We start from the raw sequence: 20,696 nt of genomic DNA, 5'->3' as shown, positions 1-20,696 counted from the left end.
AATACACTGCATTAACTGATATCATATCAGAATAAGTTTGGTGTTGTCTGTTGTTGAGCATAGCACTCATGAAAATTCAGGATAATCAGACTATAAGAACATCACCATGCCAAGTTCAGAAAGGACACCAAGAAAAAACACTCAAAAGAGAGTGTAAATGGTTATAATTTGCCCGATTTGTATAAAATGCCTTCCTTCAATAAATAAATAAACAAACAAACAAACAAATAAATAAATATGTGTTAATATGGTGTAAGAGTAAGATAATATTGTGATTTCAATATTATAGTAGTAGTATAATATAACAGAGAATGTGAAAATGTACAACCTACAAGATCTACAATAGTGCTAATTTAGCAATAGTGGATGAACGCTGAGGTACCGTGTGGCCCCATGACCTTAAGGGGTGGGGGGGGGGGGTCACAAACCTTTTTACACCGTTGTCTCCATTTGGGCAATCTGGGAACCCATCGCCAAATGAAAAGGAAAAACAGCGCCTTCTGCTGTTCTTGAGAGATTACCATTTGGGCAATGGTGCGGATCTAATGCCTGTAATGCATGTTTTCGGGGAACCTTTAAGAACCGCACCGGAAAAGGAAAGTCCCGTCGTGTTATTGTTCCGCCAGTAGCTTGTCTTGATTTAACTCTTTGGTCTTGATGTATTGAACGCATTTATCTCTACATAAAATATATATATTATATTATAATTATTGATATATTATAACTCTATGATTTAACTGCAGAAGGTTGTTAATTATCACGTTAAACAGACTAACGAAACAAAACTATAGAGATCCTTTGTCCACATGTACATGTGATGTACTGCAGTAAATATGTAACTTGGACTTACTGCTTGGTATGTGATCACAATAATAATAATAAATAATAATAATAATAATATGGAATGGGACTGGGACAGCCCACAGTGTCGTGCTCAGCTGGATGAGATATTTTTCCGTCAACATGATTATATTCAAGCAGGTAAGTTAAAGTTACCTCATCACCACTGTTACATTAGTCCTACAACTATACAGCATATATTCTCATGCACATCTTCTCACAATGGACAGATCTCCTTTAAACCATTAAGACTTGAGTCAGATTCTAAAAATGTCTTCTAAATCCTTATGTTATATCAGTGTCGCTCAAACTTATTCATGTCAAGGACCCCCAAAATGATATGTATTTGGCCACGGATCCCTATCACAAAATATTTTGTTCCAGGGACCCCCAGAAGCAAAGACTTGTGTATAAAATGTTCACTTAGAAAATATGCATATTCAAAGATTTGCACACATTTTCACGATAAAAAAAAATTGCATATCTATAAGCTCATAGCGCGGCACAAAGTGACGTGCTATGAGCTTGTATATCTGCTATTTTTGAATAACCAACTAATGTGCTATATATATTGCTAAAATCTAAAATGACACAGATGCTTTCCTGGTTTTAATGGGTTAACATGTGGTCTGATTTGCACCTTCCCTTTTACAGGTAGCCCAGAACACAGGGAGTTCTGGGCCTTTTTCGAACGCTTCCAAAGGTTCAAGACGAAGAGGGACAGCTCCGGACGCGCGGCCGACAGAGGAGAGGATGAGAGCGGAGGAGGGGAAGAGGGCACAAGAAAGACGGGCACCGGAGGACGGGTCGATCTCGGCCTTCCCGAAGAATACGACGCCCGCTACCGCATCAACGTGTCAGTGTGCACCAGGGACGTGGAGGAACGCCTCGGGAGGTCAGAGCAACAGCACAGACACAGACGGAGCTCGTCCTCCTCGGGGCCCCCGCCTCCGGGGTCTCGGGAGATCACAGACTGTCGACTGGCCCTCCTCCACTTCCTGGACTTTAGCCAGAGGCAGAGTTTTGGGAAACTGGCCAAACTACGCAGGGAGCAGAAGAACCTGCCCATCTTCCAGTACAGAGAACGGATAGTGGATCTGGTGCGACGCCATCCTGTGGTGGTGGTGGCCGGGGACACGGGCTGTGGGAAGTCCACTCAAGTGCCCCAGTATCTTCTCTCTTCTGGCTTCAGTCAGATAGCTTGTACGCAGCCTCGCCGTATTGCCTGTATATCTCTGGCCAAGAGGGTCAGTTTTGAGAGTCTCAATCAGTACGGCTCAAAGGTGCGTTACGTGCACAATTATATTATGTTTAAGTCATTTATTAAGTTCTGTTATTTAGTTTAGTTTATTGTGAATAACAACGTGGCCTCATATGGTTCATGGTCTTCCATGTCCAGATTCTGTCATACTGTAAACCTCTGTAAAGCATACTGATACATCCCTACTTAGAAGGCCACCGAATGATGGTTCAATACATAAAATAATCTCAGACAATGGCTAAATTACCAGCCACAGCTTTAGTTGGTGAATGGTGTTCAATTCCTACGCAGCGGTGTGGTAGAACTCAAATTGTATCCAAAACTAGCAGGTGAGCCTTGCATAGTGCATTTCTGACAGTTACGACTTTACACATGCAAATCACTGCACACACAACAAGGCCGGAAGGCCCGGGATGCAGATTATTTCCAAGATTTACAATTATGACTCAACGTATCGTGTTGTCCTGCCTTGCAGGTGGGATACCAGATCCGCTTTGAGACCACCCGCACAACATCCACCAAGCTTCTGTTCCTGACCGAAGGTCTGCTGCTCAGACAGATCCAGCAGGACGGTAGCCTGGCCCAGTACCAGGTGCTGATCGTGGACGAGGTGCACGAGAGGCACCTGCACTGTGACTTCCTCCTCGGCGTGCTGCGCACTCTGCTGGCCCGCAGCCCGGACCTGCGCCTGATCCTCATGTCGGCCACCATCAACATCAAGCTCTTCTCCGACTACTTTGATGGCGCTCCCGTGTTGCAGGTGCCGGGCAGGCTGTTTCCCATCCAGGTGAGCAGAGGACAGGAGCATAGCTTCAGTGCAAGGCTTATTGCCTAGCCCTAGAAAGTCATTGTGTGACACTGATGGTTTGCTAGTTGCAATTTCGTGTCACCGGTGTGAAAACTAAACATTCTAAAAGACAATTTCAGTCACATATATTCCAAGCCATTATTGTATTTCTGACCAATTATTTTCTCACATATTCCTCCAAATGAGTGTGCAGTCTTGACTGTGTTTATTAAATATGTAAAATCACTGTAATTTATTTTAGCAGCATACATCTCATAATAAGCTATTATAAAGCCATCTTGTATTTTAATTAAATGCTTCTCCACTCTTCATCACCTGTGTCTTGTGTTACGTACAGGTGATCTACCAGCCCATTCCGTCTGAGGAGCAGCCGTCCCGCTCGGAGAAGCTGGACCCCAGGCCCTACCTGCGCGTCCTGCAGGGCATCGACCAGCGCTACCCTCCAGAGGAGCGTGGCGACCTGCTCCTCTTCCTCAGTGGTGTGGCAGAGATCTCCACCATCCAGGAGGCCTGCCAGGTCTACGCCACGCACACCCGCCGCTGGATAGTCCTAACGCTGCACAGCACCCTGTCAATAGCCCAGCAGGATAAGGTAGATACATTTATACCATAGAGGTGGATAGTCTACTAGATAAACGCTTTTTTTTTTTTTTTTGTATTATCGTCATAATGCATGTTGTTGAAAAATGTTCATACATTTTTTTTTCTAAGTATAAAGTTCTTAAATTAAATTAAATTATGTAAGTTATTTGTCATATCTGCCCTGTGCACCTTTTGTTTAACAGAAATGTCATTTGTATTCATGATGTTCCAGTGTTCAACGACAGAAACGCAATTAAATCTTTAATCGTAGATTGACTATTTTCGCTACTTTTGCATGACACTCAAATACAGCATTCATTTACAAAAAACGAAACAAAAGTTGAAATATGGAGATTCAAGGTTTTTGCTCGACAGCAACAATTTCTACCATAGAATAGAGCTGCAATTATCGATTGTCTTCTCTTCGTCAAATGTCTTGGGCCCGGCCATCCGTCCTAACGACATACAGTAGTACAACAACCTGACACGGCATTGCTGTAGAAGCTCATTGTCAGTGATAAATATGGTGATCTTCACTATTCATCTCCCTCAAATACAACTGTATCATTTTCTATAATTTCTTAAATGGGTCTTTAGGTGTTTGACATCTCTCCTCCGGGTGTGAGGAAGTGCATCATCTCTACAAATATTGCGGAGACCTCCGTCACCATCGATGGAGTGCGCTTTGTCGTTGACTCAGGTAGGGAAGTAGGATGTAGGCTTTTTACAGAAGTGGACTTACTCAATGTGCTAATCATTTGAGACAAAGGGCATTCACATTAGCATATGTCCTGTCATTTATTATTTTCCAACAGAGGAGACAGAAGAGAGTTTTGATGGAAATGTTAGCCTATGATGTAATGGAACATAAAGTGAACCACACATTATCTGAATCACTGATTATCAACATGGGGTCTTCCCCAGATTTTCAGAATAAAAAAAAACGTATAGCAGATCTACAAGCTCACAACGCAGCGTATCCCAACACGTTGTGACTTGTTGATCTGCTATTTTCACTACTATACTGTATAGGACATTCATGATACATTTTTGTTAGTTTGTGTCCCGAGGAGACGCAACATTTTTTTTGGGGTCATTCCACTGGTCTCCATCCAGTGGAATGTGTGTGATTCCTGTTCTAAATCCATCCAGTGGAATGTGTGTGATTCCTGTTCTAAATCCACCCAGTGGAATGTGTGTGATTCCTGTTCTAAATCCACCCAGTGGAATGTGTGTGATTCCTGTTCTAAATCCACCCAGTGGAATGTGTGTGATTCCTGTTCTAAATCCACCCAGTGGAATGTGTGTGATTCCTGTTCTAAATCCACCCAGTGGAATGTGTGTGATTCCTGTTCTAATGTGTGTGATTCTGTTCTAAATCCATCCAGTGGAATGTGTGTGATTCTCTCCCAGGGAAGGTGAAGGAGATGAGTTTTGATCCCAAGGCCAAGATGCAGCGTCTGCAGGAGTTCTGGATCAGCAGGGCCAGTTCTGAGCAGAGGAAGGGCCGTGCAGGTCGTACGGGCCCAGGGGTGTGTTACCGCCTCTACGCCGAGTCCGACTACGACGCCTTCGCCTCGTACCCCGTTCCAGAGATCCACAGGGTGGCGCTAGACTCCCTTGTGCTGCAGGTATGGCATTTTTATGGGCTTAACAACCTGTCTAATTTATTATTATTGTTGTTGTTATTCATATTATTAGTATTAGTATTGTTTTTGTTAGCGGCGCTAGCCGATACCGGATATTAGCCCTCTATACCTGGCTTTTGCGTCAATGTTCTGATTGGTCAGGCTCGCCAAGGTTCTGATTGGTCAGGTCCGTCAACGTTCTGATTGGTCAGACCCGTCAACGTTCTGATTGGTCAGACCCGTCAACGTTCTGATTGGTCAGACCCGTCAACGTTCTGATTGGTCAGACCCGTCAACGTTCTGATTGGTCAGACCCGTCAAGAAAGTGATTGGTCAAGCTTCACGTGACACATGGCTATAAACACATTATAAACACATATCGATGACAAAATGTATCAAAGGCGCCGCTACCTTCACACAGGGTGTGATTTTTATTACTATTATTATTATTATTATTATTATTATTATCATGATTATTATGATGATGATATTACTATTATTATTATTCTTGTTATTACTATGGCTACAGGCACTGTTATATGAATGTTTTTTCTGTCCCTATAGATGAAGAGTATGGACGTCGGGGATCCGCTGTCGTTCGTTTTTATCGACCCGCCTCCTGCAGCCAGTATCCAGACCGCAGTGACGTATCTGAAGGAGCAGGGGGCGCTAGACCACCGTAGTGAGCTCACCTCCATTGGGAGCCTGCTGGCACAGCTGCCTGTGGACGTGGTCATAGGTATGTACCCTTTCCCACAATCCCTATAGATGTGGTCATAGGTATGTACCCTTTCCCACAATCCCTATAGATGTGGTCATAGGTATGTACCCTTTCCCACAATCCCTATAGATGTGGTCATAGGTATGTACCCTCACCCATGTGGTCATAGGTATGTAACATCTCCCATAATCAGCATCGCTAGCTGATTTCATTGCTTCAAGGGGTTATCCTTCTAATAAAGGTACTATATATATTTAATCTCTTTTTTTTTCTTTATTAAATTCTAAAAGTGTAAGAAAGTGTCACAGTGGCCAACAGCTTAGCTCTGAGTAAATTATATCATCATTTGAAGATTTGCTGCTCCATTCACTTCTTGTTTAACTTATTACTGAAAAAGGCTGTATCTCGGCTCCTGAGCACTTTTCATGTTATTATGTTATTTTCAAAAGGCAGACAATAAATGTCAACAAGGTCCAATGACCTCGTTGACATTTGTTAAACCACACAGTATAACCCTCAGTGATTAGCACCCATCAGGGGATCGATTATACTGGAGATAAATATTCTGTGACTACTTGAAAAAGGTAAGAAATTTGAAAAATTGCTGGCACAGTATGCACATATTTTCTTTTATTTCATTGGCACTGAATGAGTTAAAAAGGTTTACTCATCTAATGAAGATATATGGGTGAAGCGTCCCTAGTGTCATCACTGTAGAACAGCAGCGCTCCAGTCTATTACATTTTGGTGTTTAGGTGGTTAAAGCATATTTCAGCCCCCCAAGCAGACAGGATTGAACATGTTGGTGTTTGTGTTTAGGGAAGATGTTGGTGCTGGCGTCTCTGTTTAACCTGGTGGAGCCCATGTTGACGGTGGCAGCGGCCCTCAGTGTGCAGTCCCCATTCCTGCGCAGCGCGCAGCACAACCCGGACTGCGCCACCGCCCGGCAGCCCCTGCACAGCAACCAGGGAGACCCCTTCACCCTCCTCAACACCTTCAACGCCTGGGTGGAGGTCAGTAGATGGGGCACCGGCACGTTTATCGCTTGACCAGTGGCTCTCCTGGTCAAATAATACGAGTTAGTATCAGTCCAATGCTGTTGTGTGATGCGTTTACCACTTGGGTTTAGTGACATTAGGGTTTAGCGTCCCTATTCTGGGCATGTCATAATAGGTGAACATTTGGCAAAAAATAGGCGAATAGATTTGTTGTAGAGGTAAAAAAGTAGGGGACCAAGTGTGTAGACCCCTGGGGGACCCCGGTCAACAAAGTGTATATAGGGTTTATTTGGTTAAGTATCTTGAGGGGTGTGGTTCAGCGAACTACACTGGCGTGCTAATTCCGCTGCGTCGCGTCTCTGTGCAGGTGAAAGGAGAGAGGGGCGGAGCCTCCAGGAAGTGGTGTCGGAGGAGGGGTCTGGAGGAGCAGCGGCTCTATGAGATGGTGAACCTGCGAAGGCAGTTCAAGGTTAGTCAAGCGCTAACAGAAAGCCAAACATCCAATGAAATGTTATGATCTCCAATCATGCTCTGTGGAGGGGCTGAGTTTACACCAAATGATTTCAGTCATTACTATTAGTTAGTGTAGTTGGTACAAGATTCAACATTCAAGCGGGGTTTGTCACTCACTCATACAGGACAGGTACAAGACTGTGAAATGTTGGTATGGCATGTTCTGCAAGACTGCGCTAACAATAACAATATACTATATATACTATACCTAGATAATAAAAGTTATAATACAAGATGTAATAAAATAATAAAAGTACTGGTAAACCCACTTCAGCAGCAATGGGGAATGTTCAGATTATGCACACTAATGTTCTTTAGTGTAAGTAACAATTTGAGTCATCTTTGTTTGAAATGAAAACACCCATTGGGTAGATTTTGTTCAGGTGCATGTTTCATGTTCTCCCCGTGTGTCCTAGGGTAGGTACCCTCACAAAAACATGCAGTAATCCTGGTCACTATTCTGCCTCCCCCTGGTCAGCCAGGGTGCCTGATGGAGGGGGAAGGTACTGGTTGGAATAACGTGTTCCTTCCACGCGCTACGTCTAACCAGGGAAACTCCCCCCTGTCGGGTGATAAGAAGCGGCCTGCTTGCTCCTCATGCATTTAAGGAGGCATGAGCTTCAGCTTGGGCTCTCCCTAGGCTAGCAGAGGGAGAAGATTACATAGGCAATTGGCACTGGGTGAAAAAATATGGGTTACAAACTAGTGGGATAAAAGTTATTTAAAAAAAAAAGATTCTGTTCAGGTGAGAGTAAATGCAAACCATGAGTGACATAAAACAAGATATGACACAGTCATATTATACCAGGTTGCTTATTTCTCTCACTAAACGTGGCAACGTTTTTAGATCCCATATGGTTGCTTATTTGTCTCACTAAACATGGCAACCTTTTTAGATCCCGTATTCTGAGAGGATATTGAGCAACAGCGCCACTTACCATAGAGTTACATACAGTGGCTGAACACAGTATTTTAGGTCGTCTTTAGATCCCATATTCTGAGAGGACATTGAGCCCTCTTTGGCTAAAAGACCAGCCAATGAGGGAAAAGTGCCGCAAAAGTCACGACTAGCGAGTGTAGATGTAGACCAGGTTTTGCAACCTGGTAAAAAAAAATGCTGTGCCACCAGGACCTGCTGAAGAGTCACGGTCTGCTGGAGTCCGTGACGAGTGCTCCCTCTTCTGGCGACCGAGGGCAGCGCCGAGAGAGACTGACGGAGAGGAGGAAACTGCACCAGCTGAAGAGGGACCACGATCTCCAAGAGGGTGGCAGGCGCAAGGTCCTGAGGCTGGGGGAGGGAGAGGAGGCCTCCTCTGGGTCGGACGCAGAGGACGCAGGCAGAGGCAAGAAGGACCAGAACAACATGGACATACAGGCGAGTGTACAGAAAGAGGGGAGTTAGGGGGTGCCGGTGGCCTAGTGGTTAACCCATTAAGACTGGGAACGCATCTGTGTCACTTTTAGATTTCTTTAGGCTATATATATATATATATATATATATATATATATATATATATATATATATATATATATATATATATATATATATATATATATATATATATTAAAGCGTTAGGATTTAGAAAACATGTTTTTAATCTGCCTCAGGTCTTAATGGGTTAAGGCGCAATGCCACATAGGCTCTAATGCCCGACGACCGTTGCTGTGTGTCACTCCCCGTCTCTCTCTCTCTCTGTTTCCTATCAATTTACACTGTGCTATCCAAATAAAGTCAGAAAAGCCCTAAATAAACTAGAGTTACAAATCTGTAACGGTTCCATTTGATTACTTTTTCAGACTCTCAGAGTTCAAACAACACTGATGATTGTACATTGATCTACAAAGCTCTTACTAAGTCAAACAGTTATGGAGCGAAGCTTTAACCACATTAACACAGCATCATGAACATAGCATCTCTATTCTGGGCATGTCATAATAGGTGAGCATTCGTATGGATTAAAGTTCTCAGTCGCCACAACTGATTTCAGTTATTTTTTTATAAGATTAAAGAGTATTAGAATGGGTCAAACTAGCAATAGAATACATGTTCAGAAGCCTCAATTAGCAATTTGTCCAACTGGATGGCTGTGTGTAGAACACAGAAAGAGCTTTTGAATGATGATATCCCAAATATCCTTATTCTATACATTTTGGTTAATTGTTTAGGAAACACGGCACTGGTGTGGGGCGCTCCTTTCGCACGGTTTCACAAATCACAGATTGGGACTTGACCGAATAAAACGTTTTCAGTTGTGAGATTAGTTTTTGCTTTAATCCCTTCATTTGGCAAAAATAGCTGACCTGCAAGCTCAGAACGTGATGCATTGTGAGTTTGTAGACTGGCTGTTTTCGGCGAAGAGATCTAGTGGAGAAGGAAGTGAATTTAAGGTCCATAGGACCACAATGGAAACGTCCCCAGGATTTTTTTTGGTCATCCATTTAGCCTAAATGTTTGGGGCCAAGTACAGACCTCTGGGCGACCCCGGTCAACAAAGTATACAGTATAGGGTTTAAGAACACTGAAGATTGTACTGTGTCATATGTTTGGCTGTGAGACAGGAGGTGAAGTTCAAGTTGCGCCACAACGTGTCGGAGCTCCAGGTAGCAGCCAGCGCCAGTCAGGACCTGCCGTCCCGTCAGCAGGCCCTGCTCAAGCTACTGCTGTGTCGGGGCCTCTACCCCCAGCTGGCGCTGCCCGATGACCACAACTCCACACGCAAGGACTCTGAACAGGTCAGCGTCAGTTGGGTTTTTTCTCTCTGTCTGTGCGTTTTTAACCCATTGAGGCCTGAGTTTCCGATTCTGCAAAATGACTTTTTCACGTCAAGGACCCCCAAAATTATATGTATTTGGCCGCAGACCCCCATCTCAAAATATTTGGGACTCCCCAGAAGTAAAGATTCAAGTAAAAAATGTTCACGATTTTTCAAAAATAGCTGATCTACAAGCTTGTAGCGCAGCACTCGGTGCCGCACTATGAGCTTGTATATCTGCTATTTTTGAATAGCCAAAGTGTAAAATAATGCTTTTTTAGCTCAAATTAAAAAGTGACACAGATGCGTTCCAGGTCTTAATGGGTTAATGGCGTGGATCCGCAGAGGTGAGATGTCTAGAAGAGGTGGTGTGTGTGTGTGTGTGTGTGTGTGTGTGTGTGTGTGTGTGTGTGTGTGTGTCTGTTTGTCCGGGGCTAATCTCGCAAACCCCACTGGACCGACCAGCGCTCATAATATGTACAGTGGGACCAGTCGGTGCTAAATATTCACAACCGTATTGTGAATATTTTTTATACTGGAAGTGAATGAGGTTGGATTGGGCTGAAGCTTTGCTCAAGCACAGAGATGACAGACTTCATAGTACTGACTTCATAGACTGGCCACATGGAGTCCGAGATCCACCATTATTGTCATTATGGTGACGGGTAACATTTATATTAAAATGCATTTTCAGTTCCATATTTTCCAAGTGAATACATCTAAGTGAAACATTTTATTTAATCCAGAACATTCCTCCAAATCAAGCTGAATATGTAATCGTTTTTGTTTTGCCTTGTTGGCCGTGGGAGGGCTGTTGAAACCTGCATATGGCAGCTGTGTTTACACAAAAACATGGGATATGACATGTCATTTGTTTTGTGAATCTAATGATAAGCCAATTACAACATGATTATTCCATGCTGATGGCTGACGGGTTAGATTTTCTTTGTCAGATATTAACATTCGGTTGATCAGTCATCAGTATAATCATTGTTCCTACTCTGTCACTTGACGGTGTTGTAGATCTTCCACACGAGGAACAAGCAGGGCGTGGTCATCCACCCTACCAGCGTGTTTGCCAGTGACCCCGAGGTGCTCCACGTTCCAGAGGATGAGCCCAGAGAGATGGGTAAACGCCCCTGTCACAGTTCTCGTTACATGCACAAAGACACACTATTGCTGAAAATAACTTCCAATGTGGCGGAGAGCAGAATGCTTTCAGACTTCGATTAGGCCTACCATGTCTTTTACAGGCCTTCCCAATGAAGATGTTCTGGGTCCACTACTGGCCGCATCGCAGCGCGTTTTAAGCTTGCAGAGCTGCAATTTGTTTTACAGAAATACAGTAGATATGTCTGAGGATTTGATAATAATAATAATGAATTGCATATATATATTGAATTGAATTTTTATAGCGCTTTTCCAAGTGCTCAAAGCGCTTTACAATGGTTCATTCATTCATACGGGGGTGGGGGGGGGACATTGGGAGGTGGAGCGGCGAACAGTCGACGCCAGTGTCCCCACTTTTTCCCACATTCACTTTTTCCCCATGGTGGCAAGCTAGCGCCAACCGAATCATTGTAGGGTTCAGTGTCTTGCCCATGGACACTTTGACATGTGGACAGGAGGAGCCGGGACTCGACCGCCGACCCACGGATCATTGGACGACCTGCTCTACCTCCTGAGCCACAGCCGCCCATATTTAAACCATACTATGGGACATGTGGATATGGACATTAATTATTTCTCTCTCTCTTTCACTCTCTCTTGTTCTCTTGCTGCAGGCCCAGATAGTAAGACTAGCAGCAGACACCAGCTCCTAGCCTTTGTCACTCTGCTGGAAACCAACAAGCCCTATGTGTCTAACTGCGTCCGGGTGCCAGCGCTGCAAGTCAGTAGACACACACACACACACACACACACACACACACACACACACACACACACACACACACACACACACACACACACACACACACACACACACACACACACACACACACACACACACACACACACCTAGCACCTTTCCTACATAGAATTCACCTACAGGTCTTTGTAAAGATGAGACAGAAAGCACCAATATAATGTTAGAATATTGATCATAGACATTTATACTATGGCATTGAAAAATAACAGAGCACCCAGGACAAGTACACAAGTCACGTGGGGGTACTTGAATTAACAATAATGAGAAAAGACATGTAGAATTTGGTGTACTAATCATGGTATATGTTGCACCTCAGGGAATTGCCTCTGCTTGGACTGCAGTACCATAACCTGCTTCCAGTACATGATCCCTTGCATCAGTGGTTCTCAACCTGTGGTCGGGACCCCCAGGGGGAGCCTCAACTCCTACAATTCCAAGGACTTGTCAGAGTGGAGGGTCCCCGGTTCCCCGGTTCAAATATGATTATTTTGGGGGGGTCACGGACTGAAAAGTTACATAGAATACATGGCCATCATTAAAAAAAAATCCCCTGGAGATACAAACCCTCCCAGCAACAACGTCTATTTCTACGCCTCCATTCCTGACACATGATCCATTATGCAATTCTGACCTTGACCTTTGTCCTTTCCACCCCAAACTGAATCAACTCTTCGGCGCAGCCTAGTGGTCAGTTTAATTGGAAATACCTTCGAAATGTTGACATTGACCGTGATGGTGGGAAATGTATCGCTCTGAAATAGTTTGGGAGCCCCTGCACTAAGCCGACGTGGATGTTTCAAACGTCCATTAAAGGGATTCTAGGCAACATTAAGCCTAAATTTAAAAAAAAAATATATATATATATATTTTGCATTTTTTCCCCTCTATCAGCCACTATATAATGATGCTGGTGTGTTTTCCTGCATTGAAACACAGTCCTCTTTCTGAAATCCGTATTTGCCCTACTGTTTATATTTGTCCGGGTCGTAAATTAACGCACGCATGTGCGCGTCCGTGTCCGTGTGAACGTTTTACTTTCGGTTTTAAAACGCTCTCAAACTTCGTTTTTGAGGCACAGAATTTACTTTTAAGATTGCGTTTGGATAGAATTTAGTTGTTTAACTTCATATATGTGGTCAATTTATCATGAAAGAGCCTATTTAAAAATAAAAATTCAGAGAACCAGCAGGGGCGGGCAGTTCCGCAAAATTATATCCGAATAAAGCAACCTATTTTCGGCATGGCCCCTTCAGAAGTTCCTTTAGCTCTATGGAAGTCCCTCCTGCGTCACCCCCTGGTGGTCGGGGAAACGAACTACAGGAGGCGCGGTGTTTGTTTATCTCTGACTCACCGTCAATGCCTTTAAGCTCCTTGTAAATTCCAGTGTGTTTTTTTGCGTCGTGTCCCTATAGGCTCTGATGCTGGTGGCCAACTCTGTGGACTGCAACGCCGACTGTACCCGCCTGGTGGTGGACGGCTGGCTGGAGCTAGAGCTGCGGGACGCAGACGGGGCCCTGAAGGTCCTGTCTACGGCCCTCACCCTCAGGGCGGACTGGGAGCGCCTCCTGCAGACCCAGCTGGGACAGGGCGTGGTGGACATGGAGTCGGGGGCGGGGGTGTCCCCCAGAGAGCTGGAGAAGCTGAGCGAAGGCCTGGTGCGCTTCCTGCTCTACACAGAGGTATAATTACCTCCCACCTGGAAACTACCAGGGTTTCTGCAGATCCTTATAAAGTCTTAATAGTTTTACGTTCGTTTATGTAAAGAAAATGACGCCATAAAAGGACTGAAGTCTGAAATTCATGCTTCAAAAGTCTTCAAAATGCCACATCTCCAAGATCACATCGTGACGCGTTGTGAGCTTGTTGATCAGCTGTTTTTCCCAAACGTCCCGCCCAGAATAGGGATGCTAGGATTCAAGTGGTTTCATTTAACCCATTGAGACCTGAGGCCGATTCTACATGTCTCCTAAATCTCAACAGTATTCTGAAATACGTATGTTTCTATAGTGGTTCTCAAACTTTTTCATGTCAAGGACCCCCAGAATTATATGTATTTGGCCGCGGACCTCCATCAAAATATTTTGTTCCAGGGACCCCCAGAAGCAAAGATTTGAGTTAAAAATATTCGCTAAAAAATATATATATATTCAAAGATTTGCACACATTTTCACGATTTTTCAAAAATAGCAGATCTACAAGCTAGATCTGTTATTTTTGAATAGCCCAAAGTGTAAAATAATGCTTTTTATCTCAAATCTAAAAATGACACAGTTCTAGGTCTTAATGGGTTAATTCTGAGTGGTTTTAACCCATTGAGACCTGAAGCCGATTCTACATGTCTCCTAAATCTCAACAGTTTTCTGAAAAACGTGTGTTTCTATATCAGTGGTGCTCAATCTTTTTCATGTCAAGGACCCCCAAAATTATATGTATTTGCCCGCGGACCCCCATCAAAATATGTTGTTCCAGGGACCCCCAGAAGCAAAGATTTGAGTTAAAAATGTTCGCTTTAAAATATATACTATATATTCAAAGATTTGCACACATTTTCACGATTTTTCAAAAATAGCAGATCTACAAGCTCAGTGCCGCGCTATGAGCTTGTATATCTGCTATTTTTGAATAGCCAAAGTTTAAAATAATGCTTTTTAGCTCAAATCAAAAAATGACACAGTTCCAGGTCTTAATGGGTTAAAAAGTCTTAAATCTAACCTGCCTAAAACTGCAGATACCCTGATTACCCGTACACAACAACTGCACTACAATCTTTAGTTTGTTCAAAGATCAAAGTTCCACTGTTTAACTTTAAATCTGCAATCCGTGAGATTTATGTCCTTCCTGGGATTCGAACCCAGGTCTCCCACGCAGCAGGACACAAAATGACTACCTGTGTGCTGAGACAGAACGCTCGGTCGGCCAGGGGAGATATTGTGCTATTATGCTTTGTGATTGAGGCAGTACCACTTTTTAACCAGTAGATGTCCTACCTGACACCAAGGGTCTAAATTTCTCAATGGAATAGCAAGGAGACACCTCCAACCACTGCAGATGAGCAAGTTATATTGTATTAACATACTCACCCATACACATTGGTTAAAATAACGCGCCATTAAAATAAATTCTGGATTCAGCTTTAACTGTCAAAATGACAACAAAATCGTGAGTGTTAATTGAACACTGAGTGTGAAAATGGACCCTTGTGGGTCCAGGCCTCTAGTTTGAGGGTGGTAATGTTGACGTTTAGTCAGCGTCATTGATTGGTTTGAAAAGTTGACCACAGCAGAAGAACCAGTACAATCATACACCAAGTTGAAGTCCATCATAGATCAACAATGTCGCATTTAAATACTCTTAAGTGTATGAGGACACCGGCTTCTTCCATTTGGCATGTTTTTGGCAATAATGATAAAAGACACTTACACTTACAATTTACAAATATGTATAGAGTATTTAATATTTCATTTCCAATGAGGTTGGTACTCCTAGTCTTCTCCCTCTCAGATCTTATGATTGTCTTAATATAGTAAACTGGAATAAACAAAAGGGCCCAAATCCTCCCTCTCGTCCCATCTTTAGGTCAGCTACAGTCTGCGACGACTCACCGCGTTCCAAACCCAGAACCTGTACGTTGGTCCACAGCCAGAGTCGGACCTACCTGAGACCAAGGCCCCGAACCTAAACCCCCTCTTCCCAGGAGCAGAGGCCAAGCCGGACCCCATCAAAGGAGGCCTCCGGGTTACCAACTTCTTCACCTACAACTGTCTGGCTGTAAGTCTTGTCTGCGTAAATTCAAATTACAAAAAGCTTTCGATGCCATTAGGAAACAGCGGCGGAGTTGAAGTCAAACAATTCCACCAAGACGCCATTGTGATTGAGCCATGATTTCACCAGAGTGTTTCACTGATGTGTGTGCAGGACTCGAGGGATCTGTACAGCGAGTGTCTTCGTTCTTTCTGGACCTGTCCGAACTGTGACCTCTACATGCCTCTGACGCCACTGGAGAGAATGCAGCACGAGGCCTCCTGCAGGCCGCCAGGAGAACAGCAGCTGCAAGAAAGTGGTGGGAAAACCATTCTCTAGTTAAAGGGCTTTGGGGGGCTTTTATGCATTTATTTGACAGTAGGCTGACAGGAAATGGGCAGAGAGTTGGGTGGGTGACACGCAGAAAAGGTTGTCGGGATCGGGAGTAGGCTGGAGGATTACCAGCCTAGGTGCCCACACGGTTACGCCAACCGTCCGGTCCCCCATTCTCTAGTTTACCCATGATGAGCGTTGTGATCTATAGATCACAAATACACTTTGTAATCTTTTGTCCTTGTAATTTTACATATTGTTTTGAGTACAGTGGCCCCTCACAGTTGTTTTCTGGTTTTAAATTGAGTCCACAATTAGACTAGCTAGAATGTAAACCACTTCTACTCGGGGTCTCCAGACATCTATGCCATCTATATGTTCATGTGTTGTTTTGTTGAATCTGAGATCCTTATTTATTTATTAATTCTCATTCATGTTTATTTTCAGAGTCCGACGACATTAAGACAAATTCCTCATCATCTGCGCCCAGTCTGACCAGGGCGTACCACTGTGATGTGTGCAACGAAGACTTGACCCTCACCTCCACAGAAATCCTCAAACATAAGAGGCAGCATATGTATTCTTCCCGCTAAAACCACTGTCCTAAAAAGCCACGGCTCACCTAGACTCTGACCTAGTCTCTGAAAGATTCAACTAGAGACTGATGACAATCTCCCAGCCTTTATTGCAAAAAATAGTTGGAAACAGATATGAATTTGTTCTGCAATGCAGTTTCTTTTGAACTATGTTTTTAGGGCTGTCCTTTATATTGGGGCGGTGACATGGGTGTAAGTTTTGCTAGTGGCCGTTCTAGCAAGTACCTTGGACATACAGCGTGGATCTCTGATCAAATGGCAACGCGAGGCTACGGCTCTCTCCAATCCACACACCTCCCTCAATTTGGACATAAACCCTTGATAATGTTGTAGACCTAGAAAGTTCGGTGTAGGTGTGATCATCGTAGGGCATCAATAAAAATGCACTGCTTCTCTTTGGGTATATTTATTTACGCACTGTGCAGGGGGCAGCTGACAGGGTTTTGTGTGTGTGAGGTAATGCTGTAGGTGTAAATGAAGGCTTTAGCACAGGAGCTGAGCTGCCATTTCGGATAGTTTTTCAATGGCCTCCTCTTGTTGCTTGAGCTTTTGTTGTAGATTCTTGATCATGGTCTCCTTCTGGGCGGTTTGGTCTTGAGAGGCTTTGAGGAGGCTGCTCTGCTCATCGAATACCTTGGTGAGTCTCTACATCCTCTGTAGTGTACAACAAATCCTCCTGCAACCTTGATCTCCTCCCTTTCTGAGCAGGCAGCATTGTACTTAGCTGTGATTTCGCTGATGTCTCCTGACAGAAGAGCAAGGTTCTGGTCCTTATGGCTCAGCTCGCTACGGAGGTCTCTAGTTTGTTGATCAGATCCAACGCAACATCTTTGTCTTGATCAATTGTCTGCTGTAATCTGTATATATTTTCATTGGCAGCTGCCAGATTTTGCCCAGTATTTGCTAGGATGGAGGTCACTTGTTTACTTAGCAGCTTGTTCTGCTCCATAGTCTCAATAAGTTATTTGGATTACTGAGAGGTTACAGTAGGTTGCTTCTTGTATGCTCCCTTTCAGCCTGGAGGGAATTTCTCAGCTCCGTAATAAGTGCCTGCTGAGCAGCAAGCTCCTGCTGTCCGTTTTCCAACTGCTGTCTGGCCTCGTCAGCCTCAAACTTGGCCTCGGCCTTGCTCCCACTCTAACTGGACTGTGTCAAGTTGGAGCTTTGTGCTGATCAGACTGTTGGAGAGCTGAGACACCTCACCCTCCTGTTCAGAATCAGAATCGGAATCAGTTTTATTGTCACATCACAGGTTTACAAGGTAAAAAAGTGGGTGAAATTCGTTTTTTTTTTTACATCATTCCCATCGCAACGTTAATTTCCATAGAAAAAAGAGGGGGGGGGGGGAGAAGAAGAAGAGGGGTGGGGGGTAAGTGGGAAGGAGATCAGACAAGAGAACAGCAGAAAGGCCAAACAAGTTATCTACATATTTACAAGAGTACCTGAGATAAGAAACAAACTAAGGTGCCTGAGCATAGCAGCAATGTATGTATACTGTGCATGATATACTTATGGACGTTAAGGTGCTTAGAGAAAAAAAGAGCACAATAAAAAAAAAGACAAAAGTCAGTGCGTTATACATGGGATTAAGGTGCAAAAGTTCAGTTAGTGTCCCTGAAGGTGGACTGACCCTGGTATAATCCGCAAGTAGCTCCATGAGGGAGAGCAGCAAAAAAAAGAAAAGTCATTGTACCTGGTGTAGTCCACAGGTGTGTCCGAGGGGGAGCTAAGTCCAAGTCATGTGTCCCTGGTATAATCCACAGGTGTGTTCAGGAAGAGCCAGAAAAAAAATATCTGCGACCAGCTGGGCAGTACCGCCTGTTGTCAGGCTGCTGGACAGGGCTCATGCCTCATTCAGCATTCTGACAGCAGCCGGGTTAAAACTACTCCAGAACCTAGTGGTGGAACTCTTGATACTGCGGTAGGTCCGGTAACCGCCTTCCATTCCGACATCTCACTACTCCGACTAGTGGCTTCCGCGTGCGGTTAGGGTTAGGTATAGGGTTCGTTAACGTCGGAAAGGTGACATGTAACGGTAGGTCCCCTTGCCCGGCCACGGTCGTTGTAGGGTTCTGAACGGTCTGTGACTAGGGTGGTGCTTATCCTTGATGATGCGCTTGGCTTTGACCACGCACCACTTTTTGTACAGATCCTGGAGCTCTGGGAGCTCGCTTCGTTCGCTCCAACCTTCACTTAGCTTCTTCTTAGCAACAGCTAGCTCCTTTTCAGAGGATTGCAGAACCAGCTGAAGGTCATGGATCTCAATCCTCAGAACTTCCCCTGTCTGCTGTTCAGACTGTAACGTCTTTTCCAAATTGTTTATGCTCTCCTGCAGACTGAGCTTCTCCGCGTTCCTGCTATCTCGCTCAGTTGAAAGTAGCTCATCCATGACAACGTGCTCCTCAAGCTTTGCAATCTGCTGCGATAGCTTCCTGTAGCTTAGCTACTCAATTTACAAGCTACAATTTTAGGCAATAACATGAAATGAATATATTCATTTTTGGTTTAACATTGGTTGTTGTGTTCTTGTACCAGAACAGAACCCCCTTTGAAATTGCAAGTCACTCATCATTATGATATTGAATTATCCACACTGTTCATATTCACAGGTACTCTCATGAAGATGCCTGCTGTCCATTGTTGTATGCTGATGTATAAAATAGTTTAAAGTAAAAAGAGTTTTTTAAGCTTATGAGTAATGACCGGTGGATGACGTCAACATGACAATTCTTCTCACCGTCTCTGATTGTCTTTAACGCTTTGAAAAGTTCAAAGCCATCACTGTGATGTAGAAAGTAGACACAAGTGCAGAGATGGTCATGGAAATAATAACAATAATACACTTGACTTTTAAAGCAATTTTAGAAAATGGGTTACAAATTGCTCCATCTACGCCTTCCCTCTCAGCTTTCCTACTTACTATATATTAAAATAAAATAAAGTTCAAAGGGACTTCAAAGACTAACCACTCTCCTTCTTTAAAAACACAGCATGTGTTGGCAAAAATACAGTTTGAGGAAAATGTCCATCACAAGCCCAAGGGTTGATGAGGGGTCATCTTTAAGAACACAGATGTTTGCTAAAGAAAATGTCAACCTTTTAAAAATAAAATTCAGTTGAGAGGCATATTTCTGCTGGCAAGAGACTTTTTTGTAGGATATTATATTTTGTTTCATGTTCAATTTAACGCTGGGGGGGGGGGGGGAGCTGAGATACTTTTTCTATGTAGCTGTAGCTTTACAAGCTACGTTCCTCCAGGGGTAGAAATGTAGCTTAATCAAGCTACTGCCATGGTGAACTTCACTACCCCTCTTTTCTGAATAATTAGGCTGAAAAGTAATCTGAGCTTGGCAGTGAAGTCACAGGCCATTAATCCCGCCCACTCTCCTCCTCGCCCCTCCCCTCCCCTATCCTTTCCTTTGTGGGGGGGGGGGGGAGCAGAGGCGATAATTGACAGGCAAAATCCCTCAACAGCCACACCCGCAGGCAAAGATTTCTTTTTTTCATTGCAGTTGAAAAGGCTTTAGAATGTGAGAGAAAAACACCTGCCATGGATCACTGGAGTGGATTTTTTTGTTAAAACTTTTTATACACGTTTGAAGGACCATGACAAAGACTTTTAATGTGTTGTAAAACTGAATGTCATGAAACCTTTAACATTGTTTTCAGACGTTGTTCGGGGGTTAACAGCATCGTCACTGAATGTTCTAGAAAAAGTGCTCCTCAGAGCACAGGTCTCTGCCAGGTCAGCTAGGTTAATGTGGGCCAGCAATGTTTGGAATTCGCCAATCAGGATGGAATCAGATCCGTCTTGATCACATGACTATAGAGATCACATTTTGATAAAATCTGAAGGAGTAATATAAAAACATGTGTTTTACATAAGTTGGCCTCCTGCTGGCACTATAACAGGCCCATGTGAAAAAATTGGGACAGAGGTTCTGCTCTGGCATCCAGGGAGTGTGTGTGCACATTTCGCTGAGATCCAGCCA

At 43.9% G+C, this 20,696-nt stretch overlaps 1 protein-coding gene across 1 annotated transcript; it reads left to right on the top strand.

Moving 5' to 3' along the window:
* The first annotated feature begins 618 nt into the window (after positions 1-618).
* On the top strand, positions 619-17,989 carry dhx34 (DEAH (Asp-Glu-Ala-His) box polypeptide 34). The gene is made up of 17 exons (XM_084065144.1): positions 619-981; positions 1,495-2,123; positions 2,577-2,888; positions 3,247-3,501; positions 4,089-4,191; positions 4,905-5,122; positions 5,684-5,858; positions 6,660-6,853; positions 7,206-7,307; positions 8,481-8,726; positions 9,911-10,084; positions 11,128-11,233; positions 11,889-11,995; positions 13,447-13,713; positions 15,611-15,802; positions 15,950-16,094; positions 16,556-17,989. Exons 1-17 carry the CDS (start codon positions 900-902, stop codon positions 16,699-16,701), a joined length of 3,453 nt encoding a protein of 1,150 aa, XP_083921270.1. The 5' UTR covers positions 619-899; the 3' UTR covers positions 16,702-17,989.
* The last annotated feature ends 2,707 nt before the right edge of the window (positions 17,990-20,696 follow it).

Source organism: Gymnoscopelus microlampas (assembly GCF_963454915.1).
Source record: "Gymnoscopelus microlampas genome assembly, chromosome: 8".
Lineage (NCBI taxonomy): Eukaryota > Metazoa > Chordata > Actinopteri > Myctophiformes > Myctophidae > Gymnoscopelus > Gymnoscopelus microlampas.
Note: the sequence above shows the minus strand (reverse complement) of the source record. Positions and strands in the feature narration are given on the sequence as shown.

Excerpts from the sequence above, each read along its gene's own strand:
- dhx34 (XM_084065144.1), top strand. The coding sequence starts at position 900 with ATGGAATGGGACTGGGACAGCCCACAGTGTCGTGCTCAGCTGGATGAG. Across the intron at positions 8,727-9,910 it reads AGAACAACATGGACATACAG|GAGGTGAAGTTCAAGTTGCG; the intron begins GCGAGTGTACAG and ends GCTGTGAGACAG. Across the intron at positions 16,095-16,555 it reads ACAGCAGCTGCAAGAAAGTG|AGTCCGACGACATTAAGACA; the intron begins GTGGGAAAACCA and ends GTTTATTTTCAG.